General features: G+C 45.2%; 1 protein-coding gene across 1 annotated transcript in view; it reads right to left on the bottom strand.

Annotated features, from left to right (window-relative positions):
- The window catches only part of P2RX5 (purinergic receptor P2X 5), a 505,454-nt gene that overhangs the window by 268,957 nt on the left and 214,395 nt on the right, over positions 1–22,102 (bottom strand). The window contains exon 4 of the mRNA XM_085649317.1: positions 1,130–1,205. Within this exon, the coding sequence (XP_085505443.1) occupies positions 1,130–1,205 (76 nt within the window). The remainder of the gene's footprint in view (positions 1–1,129; positions 1,206–22,102) is intronic.

Below are 22,102 nucleotides of genomic sequence, written 5' to 3'. Positions count from 1 at the left end.
CAATCCAGGTTGCTTATTTTACTTATCCACATCGTCTAGTCCTGCAAGATTATGGCCAAATATATTGAGCAAGATTAGAGGGCTCTGTTGTCCCCAGATTTTGTCTGTCCTAACTCCTGTTCGTGCCTAACCTTTTAATTTTGTATGGGAGCCATCTTCTGTGTGAAAATACAACACAGGCAGAGTATCCCATCCAGTCCAGGATATTTTTGTTTGCATTCTAAATCAGGGCTACAAGTCCCAGAATGCACAAAGAAAACCCCAGACTGGCTGAGCCACTCGCTCATGGATCTGTGACATGCTTGAGTTCTGCACAGGGTATCTTTGTGGGCTGTAGAGCAGGTGCATTGTAAAACAGCATGCTGCCGGACTGATGTGCTTTAAAGCGCCCTGACAACGATGTGTGGGCGCATCTCCTGCAAATCAGGAGCAGAGTGCACTGCCTACTTCTCATCCTTCCCCATTCCAGTGCATGAGTAGGTGATTGAATGCATTTTTTAATCTGCTTTGTGGACGCGACTCCAAGCTCCTGAATATCAAGAAAAAAAGTTGGGCTCGATCAATTGCTAGCGGATGGAGTTAAGAAACCTCAAAGTCTTGACAGTCTCTTTGATTTTCAAAGTCATCACTGAATCTGCTGATACATGGAGTCCAACCTGCCCTCCACACTGATGGGCTGACTTAGAAAAAAGAGACCCCCTCCCCCCCCCCCAAGCGTTCCGCCTGAATTCTAGTTCCTTCTGGCCCCATTTTTCCAACACATTCTGGTGGGGAGAACCTTCTTGAGCCCCTCTGGAGAAACTTGTCCCCCTTCGGTTTGGTGCTGGTATCTGTGCTCCAATCCTTTTATATTTAGCCAATGACAGCTGTTCATTGCAACCCATTCTGGCCCATCCCTCACATTTCAACAGCCACCATGGACCATGGAGCCCCTGCAGGAACCTTTTGTGCCTTCTCTGGCACACAAAAAACTGCCTCCACCTCTGACCTACGTACCTACAGATAACACACACTCTCTAAATCATCCCTTAGATACCTGCCAACATTGTATGCAAATATAAACTGAGGACACGTTATTTACAGAAGGCCTTTGTGATCATGCATTTGGAAGTAAATACTTGGGTCCTACCATTGCCAGCAATGACTGCTTCCCCCTCTGGGCAGTCGCTGCTTTTCATGCACACCGCGTCGATAATGCCGGTACTCTGCAAAACACAACAATGGCAGACATTACTTCCTTGTTCTTAGAATTTGGTCTTCTTTATTACTTCCCTTATGGTGCAACCTATTCAATTTCGCATAGGGACTGTGGACTTTTCTTTTAATTAGAGTTAATATTCCTGGCAGTCGAAGCATTAACACCCGTACACCGTCCAGGCGCTGAACTCGTACTTAGATTAAAAAGTAAACCTAAAAAAATGCCAAACCACTTTTGGCTTCATCAACCTCACCTGTCCTTCAGCAGGAGATCTAAAGTTCACTTTTATCATATCACATGCTTCACATTACATATTAGTCACAGTGCAGCGTATCTCACGCACCATTGCGCAAATTAAGAAAACTGGGAATTACACTGGCATTTCCAGCAGTCAGGAATTTGAGCCTCAGTCACATAAAATGGTACCGGTGTCAGATGGATAACCCTCACGGGGGGCAAAGCCAAGGTCGTGAGCATGAAGTGCATGCCAGACTTTCTCTTACTATGATCCCTCCTGTCTTTCTTCACAGCGCGCGCTCCACCCGAAGGTGTCAGCATGCTGTGTGGGAACACAAGGGTGACAGTTTACATCCCTTGCACAGATCAGCAACAAGTGAAAAATAACGCGAACTGGGAAATTCCACCTAATCATAACAATTATAGGATTGATTTTAGGAAGGCGAGACAGCAGAATCGAGAAGATGAAGTACAAATTCAATCCGACAGGGCAGAAGGAGTGAAGAATGAACATATGGCAAAACAAACGAGGGACGTTGGAAGTGTAAGTCAGACGAAGTGTGACTCAGGACGTTATGTGCGTTTGTATCTGAATCTGAATGCCCTGAATATCTGGCACACATCTGGGCCCTCCTGGTCCTACTCTGGACACTCCTTACATACTCTATGCGTTCGATGTTTTCACAATGAAAGTCTCTTTTGCACAACAGGAAGACCTAGGACGTCTACTTGGTTCTGGCATCTCCACCCCACGCCTCCACAACCTGTCGTTCCCTGTCCCCACTCCCTAGTTCCCACCCCCCTGGCACCGCCACCTTTCACAGGGTCTTTACTGTGTAGGCAAAGCTGTACTTAAGCCTCCTGTCCTCCCACTCAGTGGCGTGTTTATCATTAGTACAGCATGCGCGTGGCACTGGGGCCTATGAGTCTGTGGGGCCCACTGCTGCAGAGTTATAGCTGTTTTTCACTAGCCAACCGAGGGATGGGCATTCAGCCCCCGTTAATACCATGGTACCAGTTAATACTACCTCCTCTCCCCAGGACAGTTTTCCTTTCTGAGGCTGTTTTTCTTACTGACTTACTTACTCTCTTGCCTTCCTCACTTCTGATTCTCCTCGCTCTTTCACCTCGCCCTTGCACCCCTCACAGAAGACATTTTTAGGTGTAGAGTTAGCCAAGACCTTTTGATTTTACAAAAATTATTTGTACAAGATACATGTGTTAAGGGCCTTTTAGCCACCTCTCTTCCATCGGTCTCTTCTTGTGCGGATCACATTTTGCTTCAGCTTCGGACAGGGTAGGGCATGGGGCATTGGGTCAGCCTACTTCAGGCACTGGCTAACTATACTTTGAGTGACTGCATTTAGCCCTTTCACAAGGAACACATCTACACACACTGCCAGTGTTTTCATTTTTACTTTTTTTTATCACTTTAGAGTTGTCTTAGGTTGCAGAGGCTGATTGATAGCAGGACACGTTCTACCAGATGAGAGCACAGGGCACATTCCAGCTTTATTTGTTCCGGTCTCTTGTATATTCCGTTTGAGGTAACCTTTGTTACTTCCGCCATTGGCTACTTCACTATGAGCTACGGCCTGCTGCCCTGTAACATGGAGCACATCACACATGAAGTAGTTCTCTTCAGCGCCAGGGAGTACTATGGCAATGTGTGCTTTTTTGAGACAAAAACAATTTTTTTGCCTTTAGCCAATGCTTTTGTTTAGATTAATGAGGGCCCGGCTGCTTCGTGAGCAATAACGTTTTGCGAAAGCCCTGTCAAAACGAAGCAAGAATTGCCAAAAGGCTGGCAGCCAACGCCAGACCTTCTGGCTTTGCCAATGATTTTTCTTTCATGGTTTCAATTTTTCCTTTTATCCTTCCAATCTATTCTTCTTCCCGTTCCTCCCATCTCGGGGTCTCTGCTCCAAAAGCCCACACCTTCCCTCATTGACCTCTTATCCTCAGTTCCCTTTTATCCTTACCTCCCTACCGGCACTATTGCATCTCCGGAGCATCACTTTTTCTTACGTTCCTTTGGCGCAATGTGCTACTGGCATATTTATAAGGCCATGTAAAGCCATGTTATGTGGCTTTTCATGGCCTTATAAATATGTGCCCCTTTCACACAGAAAACTGCGTGAATGGGCGTTCCGTGGGTGTTGTTGGGGGCGTTCCCAGCAACATCCATGGCTTTTTGACACTGCCCCAGATTTACGAGAAATCTTACGTCTGAGGCAGCGGCAAAAACTTACGCCTCCCCAGGGAAGTCGTAAGGGAGGCACAACGAGGAGGAATATCTTTATTTCTCCTCGTTTTTCCTCTTTCAATGTGTGCTGCATTCTTCAGCACACATAGGAAGAGGAAAAAGCCTATTTTGAAGGTTTCCCTCCCTGCACAAAAATAATCACCCGTGCCAAATCTCACTGTGCCATAAAACAAACTAAAGTATGATTTCATGTAGAACTTGCGCTTCTCATTTAAAGCACTTTGAAGACCTCATGCCAAGTGTGCGCTATATATAACTGCAAAAAAGTACCAATTTACGCTCTGTACACACGAAGCGAAATTGGTCGTAAGGCATTAGGCGCTTTCAGCTCTGACAGTCAATGGCGAGCGCATTCCAGAGCTGCATCCTAACACTCCAGCTGGGAGTGCACCAGTTCCAGTGAGGGGAGCTCCGGCCGTCAGGCCATATGTCCTTTTTTTCCTGTTAATTAGAGTGTAAGGCTGCAGCAGCAACCTAGCGCTGGAATACAATTCTGACTGCAAACGCACTTTTCCCCCTCCTGAGGCGGAAGCCGGGAGGTCTCTTGCCTTTCCACTTTATTTTGCTATTTTAGCTGTTTTTAAAAATCGAATTGTGTATTTTTCACTGTGGCTACATCTGAGCAGTATTTGATGTGCTGTGTCCCCCTGCGCTCAGTAGCGCTTCAGATCCCTTTCACCCCCTCCCCTCTTGCTCCGGTCCTGCTCTCGGCCGAGTGTTGACGCCGAGAGCAGAGCACCGGTTTTGGTGGCCATCTTGGGTCGGGTTGTGGTTCGTGACGCGATTGGCAGCGTCATAAAAGGGACGCTAGGGTGAGTGCTGGTAATTCTGACTGCAAACGCACTTTTCCCCCTCCTGAGGCGGAAGCCGGGAGGTCTCTTGCCTTTCCACTTTATTTTGCTATTTTAGCTGTTTTTAAAAATCGAATTGTGTATTTTTCACTGTGGCTACATCTGAGCAGTATTTGATGTGCTGTGTCCCCCTGCGCTCAGTAGCGCTTCAGATCCCTTTCACCCCCTCCCCTCTTGCTCCGGTCCTGCTCTCGGCCGAGTGTTGACGCCGAGAGCAGAGCACCAGTTTTGGCGGCCATCTTGGGTCGGGTTGTGGTTCGTGACGCGATTGGCAGCGTCATAAAAGGGACGCTAGGGTGAGTGCTGGTAATTCTGACTGCAAACGCACTTTTCCCCCTCCTGAGGCGTAAGCCGGGAGGTCTCTTGCCTTTCCACTTTATTTTGCTATTTTAGCTGTTTTTAAAAATCGAATTGTGTATTTTTCACTGTGGCTACATCTGAGCAGTATTTGATGTGCTGTGTCCCCCTGCGCTCAGTAGCGCTTCAGATCCCTTTCACCCCCTCCCCTCTTGCTCCGGTCCTGCTCTCGGCCGAGTGTTGACGCCGAGAGCAGAGCACCGGTTCTGGCGGCCATCTTGGGTCGGGTTGTGGGTCGTGACGCGATTGGCAGCGTCTTAAAAACGGGCAGGGATGTCTCCGCGCAGCGGACGCGAGCAGCGGACGCGCCGGATCTGTGCCGGAGTCGTGCCAGAGTCCTGCCCGTCTGCGCCCGTCCGCGTCACGGCAGCGACCGGCGCGGCGGCAGACTCTGGCCATAGGCTTACCTACTCCGCAACGGATTTATTATCCTATAACTTGAATATTACGTCCTGTCTGCCTGTCTTTCCAGGCCGTTACAAAGGTAAATGTCGCTGTCCTGGTTGTGGATGGTACCCTAACATCTACCGGGTTTCTGAGGGACCCCACTTACTCCCCGTAAATAATTTTAAGTGTTTACTGTTAAATACCCGTTCTTTGCATAGACTCGCTCTGGACATTTTTGAGCTATTGACCGTTGAGAAACCACTTTGTCTAATGCTTACAGAAACCTGGCTCAATGAGTCTTCTAACCCTGATATTGCGGCAGCCATTCCTCCCGACTATATAGTCTATAGACAGGATAGGGCACTGGGTAAAGGTGGGGGTGTGGCTCTTGCAGTTCAAAGATCCTTTGCTTGTGCAATCATTCCTTCCTCACGGATCTCTGGCTGCGAATCCCTCGCCTTCTCTATTACACTTTCCCCACACCAATCATTCTCAGGGTTCCTAGTTTATAGACCTCCTGGTCTGCGTGGTTCCTTCTTCGATGAGCTTCAATCAGCTATTTCCACTCTATGCCTGAAGGTGGAACACTGCATAATGCTTGGGGATTTTAACATTCACATGGATGTCGAGTCGGACAGTGAAGCTATTAAAATCACGGACATCACTGCTCCCCTTGGTCTAACTCCCTACATCTTTAGTGCAACTCATGATAAGGGTCACACTCTTGACCAAGTGTTCTCTACCATTCCCCTCATTATGTCCCGTCCCACTCCTGTTTTGTGGTCTGACCACTCCCTGCTCAGCTTTCTAATTCAAGGTAGAAGCAAAATCTCTTGTACTAACTCTGACCAACTGAGGCACCCCAGTAGACCCTTTCATAAAATTACTCAGGAGAGCCTTGTTCAAGCGTATCAAGAACATCCTTGTATCCTATCCGGCCATCTCGAAAGAGACCTTGAAACTTTTCAGAAATGGCTTACGGATAGGCTTGATGATCTTGCTCCTCTTTCTACGCCTCGCTCATCCATTAAGCGTAGCTCGGCTCCTTGGTTCTCTAAATCACTGACTCTTGCTAGGCGAAACTGTAAGTTAGCCGAAAGACTCTGGCGGAAACAGTACGATCAGGAAGCTAAGTCCGCTTACAAAGCATCTATCAAATCTTATCATGCGGCTATCCTAGAGGCCAAAAAGAATTATTTCGCCAACAGAATTGAAGCTGCGTCAAACTCGTGTAAAGAAATTTTTTCCATTGTCAAAGAGTTTGTTTCTCCTAAATCGAGTTCAGTCCAGCATAAGTTCTCTGAACCTTAGGTAAAGGAGCTGGCCATCTTTTTTAATATGAAAATCAAACTCATCCAAGAATCCTTTCCTCCAGCTGTCCCCAATGTACCTATGATTGATTCAAATCTGTTGTCTTTTCCATCTGATACGTGCCCCACTCTATCGGAGTTCCCACCTTTATCGGAATCTACTTCTTTGGATCTCCTACTCAGAATTAAATCAGGCTCTCCGCTTGACCCCTGTCCGGCGAGTTTTCTAGCTAGGAATGCCAAGATTCTTAATTCCCTGATCTACCCTGTCTTGAATTCATCCCTGTCCAGTGGCATGGTTCCGCCAGCATGGAAGAAGGCAATGGTTGTTCCCCTTCTAAAAAAAACAGGCCTTGATCCAGAGATACACGCGAACTATAGGCCCATATCTCTCCTGCCCAGTCTGGCTAAGATCGTCGAGAAGCACGTCCACTCTGTGCTTTCTTCCTTCTTGGAAGATCAGGGGTTACTCCACTCTACCCAATCTGGCTTCCGCTCCAATTTGAGCACCGAGACCGCTCTTTTGGAAGTAAACGAAGCCATTAAGGAAGTTCTCGACGCAGGGGGAAGAGCTATGCTGGTGATGTTGGATCTGTCGGCGGCCTTCGACACCGTCCCGCATAAGGCCCTCCTGAGAAGACTTCACGAGATTGGTCTCCGTGGAACGGTGTTGAGCTGGTTGAGATCTTACCTAGCGGGTCGTCGACAAGTGGTCTGGGCCCCGCCGTACTCCGCAGAGGTGCCGCCTATGGATGTTGGAGTCCCACAAGGGTCGGTGCTGAGCCCGACCCTTTTTAACATCTTCATGACTCCACTGGCGGTACTTGCGGAGTCCATGGGTGCCCAGATCATATCATACGCTGACGACACCCAGCTTCTCTTCACCTGCAAGAAGGGCATGGAGTTTGACGGGGAGAGCATCCGTGGTTGCCTGGGGGCTGTTTTCGACTGGTTTCAGCGAAGCAGCCTCAAATGCAACCCTGATAAATCTGAGGTGCTTTTCTTCGGCTGTCAAGCAGATCCACCGTGGCAGGAATGGTGGCCTGTGTGTATGTCACCCCCTTCCTCTTCCTCTGTGGTTGCAAAAAACTTGGGGATCAAAATCGACAACACCCTTTCGCTGAAAACACAGATCACAGGTCTCTCCAGCACCTGTTTTGGTCTGTTAAAAATGCTGCGAAAATTTCTTCCTCTGCTCCCTTTAGTCCACAGGAAGCTGACGGTACAGGCTTTGATTTGCTCCAGGATTGATTACTCAAATGTCCTCTACCTGGGTTTACCGGACTACCTCCTGCACCAACTTCAGGTAGTTCAAAACTCCGCAGCAAGGGCAATCTTTGGCCTACCTCGACAAGCTCGGGCTTCAGAGCTGCTTTCTTCCCTTCATTGGCTCCCAGTTAAGAAGCGGATTACTTTCAAGGCTCTCACTTTAGCCCACAAGGCGCTCCATTTGGTTGGGGCCTCGTACATTCAGAAACGGCTTCTTTTCTATAAACCCACTAGATCTCTCCGATCTGAATGTCTTGGCCTGGCAACGGTTCCTCCCATTAGAAGGGTCAGGATAGGTGGTCGTTCCTTTACACATCTTGCCCCAAAACTATGGAACTCCTTGCCTGTGGATCTGCGCCGTACTTCTAATCTGCTTGCCTTTAGAAAGGCCCTGAAAACTTGGCTTTACAAGCAGTAACTTGTTATGTTTGTGTTTTCTTCCATCTTTTCTCAGTTTGGGGTCAGAAAGCGCCGGGACACTCCCTGGAGTAGCCGTGCGCTATATAAGCAACCCCAATAACATAACATAACATAACGCAGGCAGCCTTGCACCATTGTACAAAGGTGCCTGCATTGGCCCACAGCTGCCCATTGAGCGCCGGCACAGGGGAAAAGGACAAGAATTTGCTGTATCTAATACGGCGCATTCCTGCCCTTTTCTTTTGCCGTTTGGCAGCGCAGCAGCCAGTCGCGGCCGGCATGGCACACGGGTGGGGGGGGCAGGTACGGGGTGGTGTGGCAGGCGAGGGGTCGCGAGGGGGGGGGGATGAGAGGAGTGGGGGCGTTGAATAATAAAAATTAAAAACATTAAAACCTACCTTTCTGCCGGCCCTGGTCCCTTGTCTCCACTGCTCGGTCTGCTCCTGCTCTCCTGCCTCCAGCAGGTACAGGATGCAGGCAGCCTCCTTCTTCTCCCCTAAGCCAATCACAATGCTCCAGTGGAGTGCTGTGATTGGTCGGGATGCCACCCAGCCAGGGGCTGTATGGAATTGCATGTTCTCCATGTAGGCTGCAATACAGCCTGCATGGAGAAGTGCAGAGTGCACATGACTGGTTTGGGAGGCCCGAGAGATCATGTGTACTCAGGAGTAGGGAAACCCCCCCTGCCCTGCCTGGGCAGCTCCGCCCACCCACCCGCCTGCAATGCAGAAAGAAACATAAAATGATAATAACCAAAAGTTATTACCATTTTATGTTTTGGCTTTCTCGAACTGTGAGAAAGCAGTGAGGCGTTGCTCCTACGCCCCAGTGGAGGAGCCGCCCCTGGCAGCAGCAAAGCCTGCTGTGCTGTCCTATGGCAAAAAAAACATAAACGAGGCCCAAAGTTCTACACCACCACCCACCCAACATCGCGGAAAACTTACACGACGGATGCGACATGACGGGCGTGAACTGACGTTGCCTCACAATACATAGATTGCAATAGGCTAAAGTGCTGCACCTCCACTACTAATGATGTCGGAATTGAATACCTTACAAATAAAGCTCTTAATATTTGAGATGAAAAACAACTCTTGACTCAACTGAGTTTTCGCTATATACGAGGTTGTTCTGGGAGGAAGTGACGTAACGCAAGTTTCTCATTGACAAAAATAGATACAGATTCATTGGAAATATATTGCCCCTGAAGAAGTCCTTAGGGACGAAATGCGTTGGCTACGATTGTTTCCTTTTAAAGAAGATTTTGAATAAAGAAAGTTTGCACAAGACCTGCTGATTGGATCTGTAATGTTGTTAATTATAACATGTTTTGATACTGAGTGGAGAGCTGGATCTCTTTGTTTGTTTAAACCACCACCCATCCCTGACTCTCCAAAAGTCTGGAGTTTTCCTTCTGGCGAGAGGGCTACACGAGACCTTACTTTTTTGATCATCTTTTTTTTTATCAGTTTGGTTACCATTTTAGACCCTCTTGGTACTCCTATTCCAGCCATGGAACGCGCTTTGTCTAAAACGCCTCTAAACGTTATTCACTGCAAAACCTTTCTCGCATTCTTTCTAATATGCTGATTATGGATATTTTGTTTGTTAATTGAAACGTGTCATGGCAAAGCATTGTAGAAGATTGCTTGATTAGTACCCTGTTGACCTTTGACTTTCAAGTGACATTCTATTTGACCTCCCTTGTTACAATATATTTAAAGTTGTCCTTTGTAAATAAGAGCAGGAATTGTAATTACAGCTTGGCTTGCAAAATCAAAATGCCACTCTATTAACCCTACTTAATCTATCTCTGTTGGCCGCTTGAGGGCAGTAGCGGCATAAAAACGACGACAAAGCTAAGTTTAAGTGTGCGAACAAGCGTTCCGCGTCCGACCAATATTTGGCGAGCTGAACCTTTCATTACAAATCATCAACGATGTTAACGGGAAGGATGTCTGTGTGCTTGTGGGTGCCAGGGTGAGTTACAGTCTCTGTTGGACGTTACACACCCCATTCTATCTGTCAGAGTAGTCATCTCTGGGGGGCGTCGTCACTCCAGCGAGTCCCGTCTGTAACGAGGGGGGCTCGCAAGGAGGTAATGGCCACTGTCACATTCATTATTTTATCTTAATTAGTCCAAGTCCTAGTTTTCCTCACCACCCCTCGCATTCCCGCCTTTCCTCTCTGGTCGCCCGTCACCACCACAGTATTTGGCTTAATATCTTCCAGAGTGAGTGGGGTCAGGGGAAGGGAGGGTTTTAGTTTTAGGAAAGGGAGGGACATGAAGTGAGAAAGAGACGAGTTTGGGCATAACAGCAAAGGAGCTGGGCCCTCATTTAAGTAACGCGTGTGGAGTATACTGCACTCTCCTCTGGGAGTCCATCTCACTCGAGAGTCGTAGCCAGAGTGCCATGGGCACTAATGAAGAAAGGAGGTGAGCACTGGCCTCTGTTTGAACTGTGAAATACTTGTGCGATAATCTGATTTCACTGGGCCCCACAACGCCTCTGGGCCCTGGTGCCACTGCACTTGCTGCACCGGTGGAAGCTACGCCCCTGAGGCTCGACGCTCCCGTAACTGGGGCCTCCTCACTGGGAGCAGACGTTGCCTTGCGTGTTACTCGTGCCCGCGATCTGAGACAGGGAGGAAGTAGCACGCTTCAGACACCCAGGAATCCTCCTATTTAATCAGAATAATAATTATCCTTTTTTTTAATCAAAGGTCGTTTAGTGATATATTAGGAGTGAGGCAAGAACCACACAGAAATGACCTACAGTAACAACGATACAGCTGGGCAAGTGAGATGTGTACTAACCAGTTAATAATGGACTAAGCAAGATTTATATTCATATGGAACCTTTCATTGCTGACCCCGGCCACATTTATAATGAATTAGCCGTTTTTTAAAAGCAATATTTCTTGGGATTTATACTGATTTGGTGCAAGAGATTCTAACCCCAGCTCTATCTCGCATTAATTATGCAAATGAGCTATACTGGGCTGGAGTCTCAAGGCCCTGAAGACATTGGCTCTTCACCAGCAAATCACTGTGAGCCTTTCATGCACTCTCGTCTGATGGCCCTTTCCGTAGCGCCTTGACGCCTCAGGGCAATGTTTGCTCTTTATAATGCTAATATTCATTCATACATTGATCTCATGAATTTCTTGTGACAGCTGTTTCACAGCTGCTTCTGTGGGAGTGGTTCAGCCTTGGGAAGTAAGCATCAAGTCACCCCTAGTCAGACCCCCCAGGATATAGCGGCATGGATTCGCAAATTTAGCGGCACAAATATGGAAATTTAGCGGCACAATTATGGAAATTTAGCGGCATTTTTGCGGCACTTTATTTTACTCATAATCATTCATTTTCAGCCGCAAGTCAATGGAAACTCTTTTAGCAGAGTATTCCACTTTGAATAGGGAACCTGGAATATGGAACAGATGAAGCAGCCCACAGGTGAAGGCTGTTATCCTTTGGAAATGCAATTCTCCATTTGCTTTAGTATAGGTTGGTAGCAGTTATCACACCTTTTGACACATTGCGGGACCGGTGTTTGGCACATCCTTAACCCTTTTCTCGCCTGAAAGTCTGAGGGCGGCTGGACACATGCTAGACCTAAATAAATATGGCACTTAAAAGTCAACCTCTAAATTAATGTTATATAAATAAATTAAGATTATAAATTTAGCATCATGTCAAGGAAACGGGAAATGAGTAGGTACGGGGGCACACCTAATATTTTAAATGGGATTAATCAGGGTCACGCGATAGGTCAGAGGCGCAGACGATAGCCCACAGGTCTTCACCACACAGAGTTGCTCTTTGCCCTTGTGCTTTACATGCCTTCAAGGCCGCTTGGATCAGGTCCTTTACTTATATTGGATCAGGATCCTGCAGAGTAGAAAACGCTCCCGGTTTGCTGGGCCATCAGATGTCTTGAGTATATCAGATGCTGCCTCCACCTCACAGAAGTGTATGGACAGCAGGTGATCTGATTGAGGGGAGAAGAGTTTAATGGGGAGTTGTTTTCGATACCCCTGTGGGCAGGCGCGCAACACCCATTGGACGCAAAGGGCTTCAGCCCCCCCTGTCGTGTGCGGCAGCCCAGACAGCTTCCCGGACACACACACAGCCGCACCCGAGCACTTCACAGGTCTTTTAAAGACCATTTGCATGTTAATGCGGCCTCGCTGTTGTTTCACCCCTTCTAAGAGCCCCTGCAGCTCCACTCTGCATTTGTCAGTGCGTTTCTGTTTGTGCACCTCTGTCTGTGCGTCTCTGTCTGTACCTCAGTGTCTGTACGTCTCTGTCTGTACATCTCCAACTGGGCATCTGTTTCTGTGTGTGTCTCTGTGTGTTCATTTCTGTCTCCGCATCTCTGTATGTACGACTTAGTGTGTGGGTCTTTGGATGTGTTTCTTGGTCTGTGTGTGTTTCTGCCTCATTGTGTGCACTCTGTCTTAGTGTATGCGCTCTGTCTCCGTATGTGCCTTTGTGTGTTGTATGTGTGTCTGTGTGTATTTCATTGGTATCTCTGTCTGTGTGTGTGTCTCTGTATGTGCGTCTATGTATGTCTGTCTCTGTGTGTGTGTCTCTGTCTTTGGGTGTCTCTCTTCGTGTGTGTTCCTGTCTATGTCTATCTATCATTGTGTGTCTGTTTTAGTGTGTCCCTGTATCTCTGTCTCTGTGTGTGGGTCTGTTTGTGTTTGCCTATGTGTGGCTCTTGTGTGTTTGTGACTCTATCTATGTGTGTCTATCTGTGCCTGTGTGTGTGTCTCTGTGTTTGTGCGCCTCTGTTTGTCTGTGTGTCTGTCTCAGTGTGTAGTGTTACGGCCGCGGTGGAAAAGGACGTAGAAGAAGACTTCAGTGGCAAGACAGAAAAGGAAGCTTACTAAATTGCCCTTTAATAGTCAACTGTGAAAACTCTTCCAGCTGACTTTTAAAGGACCTTTTAGGAAGCGTTTTCACTCTGCCATGTGTGAGTTTGCCGAGGCCAGCAGTAAACAGAGAAGATGTCTGCAGAAGCATTCATAGTGAATACATTTTAATACGTCTTCACTATGTATGCTGCAGCAGTCATTTTCTGTGTTGGCTGTTGGCCTCACTGTGCTGTCGTTACCGTTACAAGTTACAAAACATAGTGCAAGGCCAGCACAATAAGGGCAAAAATGTACAATACCTAACAACACAAAAAAGTATTTCTAACATGCACTAGTTACAAGTTTGAAAAGAATCAAGAATAATTGGCTGCGTACATGCAAGAAAGGCATATATGGTATATGGGTATTATTTTCATCACTGGGATTGTTAGCTAAACTTACAGCTTTAATACACATCACTGTTACAAGGCAGTGGCAGCATAATAAGGTATAAATATTAAAATAGCCATTACAACGCATAAATGTATCCCCTACATATACAGTTTTAGAGTTAGAAAATACACTGTAGGGGTCCACGGAACATTGCATGTTTGTAAAATACTCCTCACACAACAAATGTTCATTTACGTCATGCTTCATTATTGGGGTCTTGCTGTTATTACTACCTGACAGGGGTTGTACATTGCCGATTTCGCGGGCACTTTTGTAAAAATCGCGGCATTTTTACAAAAGTGCCGATTTTGCGGCAAGCCGCGAAATCGCGAAATCGCGAAATCCTGGAGGGTCTGCCTAGTGCGGTCTCTGCCATGCGGCCTGCCTCCGCTGGGACAGCGTACAGTACCAGCTTCAAGGCGCTGCGCAGTGTACTTGGGCTGCCTTTTATCGTGGAATAATAATCCTTGACCTTCTTCCTGCCTGTTCCTAATTTTAAGAGTCAGGGGTTTGGCGGCAGATCATTCAGACTGAAGAGAAAACCTTATAAAAGAAGTTTGCTTGGACACATCACCCAGTAGAAAACTGCCCGGTCTTTAGAAGGAAAAGTCAATCGTTATTTGCAGCAAGATGCAGATTGTGAAACTAAGTGAATGTAATTAGATTCATTTTCATTCAATTTATAAATCATTTTCTCAAAGTTTGCAACATCGTGCACGTCTTTTATCTCAGCTTAAAGATATGTACGATGTGGCTAACTTTGAAAACATTATTTATCAACTGAATGATTATTTAGCTAATTTCATCCATGTACGGGGTTCGTTTATAATTGTACGCTGATTTTGATTTGGTTTTATACTTTTAATATTTATGTGTTTACACTAGGGATTTTATTCTTGAATGTATATATTAACATTTCTTTGTTTCGTTCTTTGTTGTATGAATATGTATTTTTGTATCTTTTGTTGTATTATTCGTTTTTTGTCAATATTTGAAACATTGATTATTGTATTGAAATGTATGATTTGTTCTTTGGTGTCTTTTTTTCTCTTTTTTTATTCTCGTCTCCATCCGCTACTTCATTCTTTTCTGCATTTCCTGTTCCTATTGATTATTTTATTCGTTACCATGTTTTTCTATTTTTTGACGGATATGTGACAGTTATTCAATGTTTTGGTACTTTGGAAAAAAATGTAAAAAAAAATTGCGAAACAAAAAAAAAAAAATAAGTATGCAAAGTGTGAGGTTGACTGTTCTCTGCACCAGGAAACACCTTGTGGAGAGGGCAACAAAAGGCCATCGTTTATTCTAGGTGCAAAGGTTGCTGAAGGAAATGTAACATTATTTGCAGGAAGATGCAGGGCGTGAAAATAAGTGTATGCAAGGTGAGAGATTGACTGTTCTCTGCACCAGGAAATACCTTGTGGTGAGGGCAGCAAAATGTCGTAGTTGGTTCTAGGTGCAACTGTTGCTGAAGGAAATGTAACACGTTTTTTGCAGCAAGATGCAGGGTGTGAAAATAAGTATGCAAAGTGTGAGGTTGACTGTTCTCAGCACCAGGAAACACCGTGTGGAGAGGGCAACAGAAGGTCATCGTTTATTCTAGGTGCAACTGTTGCTGAAGGAAATGTAACACGTTTTTTGCAGCAAGATGCAGGGTGTGAAAATAAGTATGCAAAGTGTGAGGTTGACTGATCTCTGCACCAGGAAACACCTTGTGGTGAGGGCAACAAAAGGCCATCGTTGGTTCTAGGTGCAACGGTTGCCGAAGAGACCAGCTCTATGAGCCGCTGCAGTGAACTGAAGCTGCCCAGCCTTGCAATGAAGTTCAGCCTAAGAGCTCCGGCCCTCCTCTGTCACACAGAATGTGTGATTTGTGGAGTGATGATACACTGTGTCTGTTCAGGCCATACACCAGGCTTGAGAGGATTCTATGTAGCGCTTAAAAGACAAGGGCATGCAATCTAAGCACTCTACTCTGTTACCAACAATTTCCTCATAACCGCTATGGCTATTCCATCTATGATTCACAGGGTAGACTCTGCTCAGGTAGTGATTTATCTGTGGCGGTTTTTCAAAGAATTGGCTTCAAGCACAAGCTGGGGCAGTGACTTGTTAATTCATTCATAGAGGCTTAACTAGTGCAGCCGAAATGGGGGCAACAGTTTAATCTGCTAAAAATTTAACCCGGAGAACAAGCCAACATGTTCTACCTTCTCTAACAGGACTGCCTCTCCGTTGCCATGGTCACACACAAACACATACAATAATACATCGTCTGCATAGAGGGACACAAGATGTCCTCTGCCAGATGCTACTATTCCCACTCTTTATCCTCACTAGGCTCCTGAGGTAGGGCATGTGGTGTGGATGAGATTGGGCATCTCTGTGCGGTCCCTCTAACAGACATCCCAGGTGTTGGTGAACATCCAACCTGTTCTTGACACTGGCAACAGGCATATATTATATTACCTCCACGGGCAGTGAGTAGCGAGAATTAGCGACGTCCTTCCCTTGACGATTGTGCCACTACAGGAAGATGTTCCTGCTCACACTCCATTTTCAGAAAAATTCATAATGAAACTTGGATCACCCTGTATGTGGTTACCAAGGATTGACAAATAAGGTCATCATATTTTGGATATTTGTATCCCAATTCCCCAAACTGAAACTATAAGTAAGGTGTGGAAAAATAAGCGGGATATCTAAGTCCTGAGGAAGGCCGAATGACCCAGTTGGGCAATTGAGAGTGGCCGAAACATGTTGACATGAGAGCAGATAAGAGGGATGGAGGGGCATTAATATCCCCGTATTATCACCACTACAGATTTTTTAATCCTATCCAGGATTCAAGAAAAAAAATAGTTTAGGGCATCACTGAGATAGTTTTAATCACTGTTTTGTTCTACATGTTAGATTTTCATATATATGTGTACTGTCTTCCCCTTTTACCTTTGCTCTATCCCTGGTCTTGGTCTGCCCAGGGATGTTGTAGCACGCCCAATGATGAAGAATGCCGCCATTAGTGGGTGAGGGCACTTTTAAAGAAACTAGGGGCCCATTGGTATGGCGGGCGGACTTCCGTCTGCCCGCCACCCTAGTGGTGCTGGGACCGGCTGCCAGTGGGGCGGCGGTCCCGCGACGGCAATTAGGATGCCACCGCCAATGTGGCGGTGGCATACTCCATTCCCAGCATTGTGGTGGGCGGTGCTCACAGCACCGCCCGCCACAATGCTGGGAATGCACGGTGTGCATTGTCATGCACAAGGTGACAGGCACCGCGAGGTGCCTGCCACCATGTCCATGACAATGCAGGGGGTACCATAGGTACCCTCCATGTGCACGCCCCACCCCCAATACCCTGGGGGCCCGCAATGGGCCCCTGGAAGACAATTCCGCATGCTCGTTGCCGCCACGGAAAGGCAGGTTTCCGCCCCCATGCTAATATGGATGGCGGTGTCTAGCAGACACCGCCACCATATTAAACCCTTTTCTGCCTGGTCGAAGGATGTAGGGCGAATCGACACCACCGTGCGGGCAGTGGCGATCTGCCCTACATCCTAATCGGCCCCCTAGTGTTTATCCTATGTTGTACTCTAGATATGAGAGAATATCACATCTCTTCCTTTTTCCCTCGTTTGTGTATATATAAATTATATTATAGTCAGAACCGAGAAAGGACCTCGATTTTGAAATGCATATTTAAAAGCGCACAAAAGAGGGCACAGGTATATGAGAGAACCTACTGAGAAATATCTAGCTGTCTCTCTATGGCGTAAATCTTATCTGCCCTAGAGAGAGAGAAAGAGGTGTCTTTATAGAGCCACTGTCTCATACTTATATATGCCCAAAATAAACTGGCCAGTTATTGCAAAGAAAAATCCTTTGTTTACTTGATTGAAATGTTTGAGATCTGCTTACAGAGTATGTGACTTTCTGGTATCTTTAGAGTATTCTTAAAAAGGTGACTCACTACCTCGCTCACAATAGGTTGCATGCTTCAATAAGGGTGTTCCATCTCCAGCACGTATTATTGCTAGGCTGGCTCACCCAAACCTCCTATTTGGGAGCAATGTTAGATGTGCGAAGAGTCGTGATAAAGTAAAATAAAATTGTTAAATATTGGGAATTTCTTTTCATTGAGGATAAACCTGGCTATGTATTGTTGTTAGAGAGCAGATGATCCGTGTGGAATTGTCCCTACAGGTTGTCCATTTACTGTTCTAGATATTGCAAAGAGACCCCTAGGACTCTGCACACATCACATTGTCCCCACACATACTCTTAGCAGCACCCCAGTAAAAACTTCTCATTCAGCATCTACATCCCATACCGAACCTGTAGTCTCATGAAAATAGTTTGTGATTGTTTCCCTCAGGATGTTAGAAATGTGTCAACAATGACCATTGTGAGGAAACTGTGTTTGTATCTTTCGATGGGCCACTTCCAACTGCAAAGTGACAATTAATGGACACTGATGAGGAAGTGTCCTGCCAAAATGTTTTGCCTTTAAGACTTTAACAACTAATTTCCATCAACATCCCCATGAACATCTCTAATCTAGTGAGTAAGTGATGCACCGGAGAGTAAAAGGTGCAGTCTCCCAACCTGGGTTAAAGTTCTTCCCAGACGCCTGGCAGGTTGTAATTTTAAGGGGTATTTCAAGGGATCTGGATTCTTGGGCTTGAGACTTCTAATGTGGGTGTGATCTAGCCATATCAGGATCCACCATTTGATTGAAATCTCCTCCACATGGCAGCAAATCACCTCTGTATGGACAGCAGTGAGCCGTCACCAATGGGAAGAACTTTATTGTGTCGCTATTAGAGCTATGTTTATTTACACGACAGATGTGTCTTGCATTTAATGCGCCAGACACTACTAAAAACCATACATCAGGATCTGTTATGGAGTCAGACATTTAAACGGACCCGCAGTCTAATCCAGATCAGGTCTCCTGTGGCATACACAGAGTAGGTAGAGGAAACCTCCTGCCATTGTGGTCTCACTAAAGCTCTGACATTCTTTCTTGTCTACATGTGCCTCCTCATGAAGTTTTACCTGAACAGTGTGCCTTTTATTGTATGCTAGGAGGTGATGCTTCTTGACATATCTGACCAGACGACTGTCATTTCATGTCACAAATCCACATGTTCCCTTCTCAAACACAGGAAATAAAGCAGGATGCCAATAGTGCCTGATCATCCCTTTTCCTGCCCCCAACTCAGGTGGCCATTGCCCCACATAAACCACGCTGTGGAGTGCAATTGCTGAATACAGTAGACGTACTAAACCACCATTATTGAAAATATGTGCCAAGCATTAGAAGATCGCAACCACAGCACTAACTCACTGCCACTTCCAACACAGGACCAGTCACGGTTCACTGACAAAATATCGACTACCAAAATATCTATATACAAAAAAATGGAGTCAAAAATATCGATGTCAATTATCTTGACTTCCTATACTTATAATTTAAATTACAAAAATATCGAATAAAAATATTGTGTCACTAATATAGTTGTCTAAAATATCGATTTTTAAATATATATACATTTAAATAGCAAACATTAATTAAATGAAATATACTACTAGTATAATACAAATGAAAAATATTTAATAACTTTTATGAAAATAAATAACATATAGGTGCCGATTCCGATCCTGTAAAACCCGGGTACGAATGGTCGTACGGAGCGTATTGTCCGTACGACTCGTACCGGGGAAATCCACCTTACAAACCAGCAAGTACGATTCGTACAGAAATACCATTTGCGTACGAATCGTAAAAAATACCGCACGGCTAAAAAATACCTACTATTCTGATCCTGGACAGCGCGTACGCGACGTCCGCACGGAGTCAGGCAGCGTTTTACGGACCAGCAAGTACGATTCGTACCTACAGCACTCCGCACGGCTATTTTTTTACAGGAGCCAAAAAGTACCGTAAAAGCTAAGTACGCTGCCATGCACGACGAAAAGGGGGCCCGGTATGCGACGTACACGCCATCAACCACATCGTACGTGTCATCATGTACGGTGCGTATCCCAACATTGCATATATACAGTGCATACATACGCGCTGTTGGGGTACGCACCGTACATAGGCCAACAGTGCGTATGTACGGTGCGTATGTCTGCACCTTACCCCCCCACCCGCGTATGTCCGCACCGTACCCCAGGCGTACCCCAATCCTCGCGTATGTACAGTCTGTACATACGCGAGGACTGGGGTACGCCTGGGGTACAGTGCAGACATACGCGGGTGGGGGGGTACGGTGCGGACATACACGGGTGGGGGGTACGGTGCGGATATACACGGGGGGGTACGGTGCAGACATACGCGGGGGGGAGGCTGGGGGGGCTGTACGACTCGTACCCCGGGCACAAGTGTACCCGGGGTAGGGGTCATACAAAGTTCACTCCGTACGGGACGTTTTCCATACGCTTGTGTATTCGGAACGCCGGTACGGATCGGACTTGTGCGCTCGGACTTCAGTTTTATGACTCGTACGTAAAACTGTCCGGGGACGTCTCGTAGACCTTTTCCCGATACGATTCATATGTATTTTTTTACGTACGAATTGTACTTCACCGGTTGTACGGGACTTGTACGATTTGTACGTAAAAAAATACGGATACGAGTCGTACGGTAATTTTTTTTAACGGATCGAAATCGGCACCATATTGTCATTATTTTCAAAAATTAAAACAGAAATATCTATATCAAGATATATATTTATTTACATATATTGAATTTACTAATATTAAATTAATATTTTTAATTTAGATTATCATTTAAAACTTATTAAATGTAACAATATTTTTTAAAAATATATATATATTCATATATCCAATAATATAATAAAAAAGACACTTTAATTACAAATAAAAAATGAAACAAAATACAAATGTTGTATCTACTAATAATAAATAAAATATTAAAAACATTAATAATTGTAAATATTATACTTTTAAATAACCAAATCCACATGAATGTAAATGTAAACAATATAAAGTAAACTATAAAATTTTAAAATGAATACATATACTATTCCCACTACAATTTATACAAGAGTAGACAAAGGGGCCAAATATGATGTCGGTCGGAGTTGCTTCGGATCAACATCATCACGGAATCAGGACGACCAGCCTCCGGTCGGCGGTACCGACAGCCTAATTACGATGCGACTGCACATGGTGCGGTCGCATTCTCACATTTCCCGATGGGAGCGTGTGCTACAGCTGTAAACAGATCGCAGCACAAGCTCCCATAGGGAAATTGGACATTGTGTTCATCCCTGCACCACGTGGCAGGCACCTCTGGGTGCCTGCCACATGGTTCAGGGATCAACTGGAGGCCCCAAGTAGAAGGGGGCCCTGCTAAGACCCCCAAACTCGCTTTCTGACAGGTCTTCCATGTCGGAAAGCCCGGCATGGAAAGCCTGTCAGAAACCGAGCATCGTTATCCCAACAGCTGAAAAGCCATCCATTGGGATTACGGGCCGGTCTACGACTGGCCACCGGGTTCCTTGAGCCCTTCAGAATACAGCTGGAATGAACGACCAGTTTAAATTCCGACCACCTCGATTGTAATAAGGGGGTCGGAATTGAAACCGACGATCTTTGTCGGAAAGCCTCCGACCGAGATCGTAATAGGCCCCAAAGTGTCATACTCAGGAGGAGTAAAATTTATAAGTCCCACTACACACAATACAACAGTAGAGTAAGTGTTATATTGCGGAGAGGTAAAATTGACTATTCCCACTCCACTCAGTTCAACAGTAGGGAAAATGTTGGATTGCGGAGGGGTAAAATTTATTATTTCAACTCTAGTCAGTTCAACAGTAGTGAAAGTGTTGAATTGCAGAGAGATAACATTTACTATTCCCACTCCAATCAGTGCAGCAACAGTAGGGAAACTGTTGGATTGCTGAGTGGTAAAATGTACTATTCCCACTTCAATCAGCGCAAAAGAAGGGAAAGTGTTGGATTGTGGAGGGGTAAAGTTTACTATTCCCACTGCAGCTGATGCAACAAATATATAAATATGTTAAAAAAATGCAAATATATTTTATATTAAAAATTAAATCAAATAAATACTTATTATAATTTTAAATACATATAATAAATAACTACAAATAATATTATAATTAAAATACAAACATATATTTAATGTAAATAAATATTTTTATTTATAAATTATTTATAAACAAAAATAATTTCTTAAATTATTTTAATTTAGTTACATCCCGCCATATACCCCTAGAAAACTCACACGATTCACCTAAAACAAAACTTTAAAAAGCAAATTATTTACACTATCAAATAAAAAAAAATGATTATTTAAATATAAATAAATTACTTCCCACAATATCCCCACACAAAACACACAACACAACCCTAAAAATATACAACAAATGAATTACACAATTCAAAAAATTAATTATCAATGTAAAAATGAATATCAATTAAAATTTTTTTTACC

The sequence above is a fragment of the Triturus cristatus genome, chromosome 3_2, assembly GCF_964204655.1.
Source record: "Triturus cristatus chromosome 3_2, aTriCri1.1, whole genome shotgun sequence".
NCBI classification, from domain to species: domain Eukaryota; kingdom Metazoa; phylum Chordata; class Amphibia; order Caudata; family Salamandridae; genus Triturus; species Triturus cristatus.
This window is presented reverse-complemented; position numbering and strand designations above follow the sequence as displayed.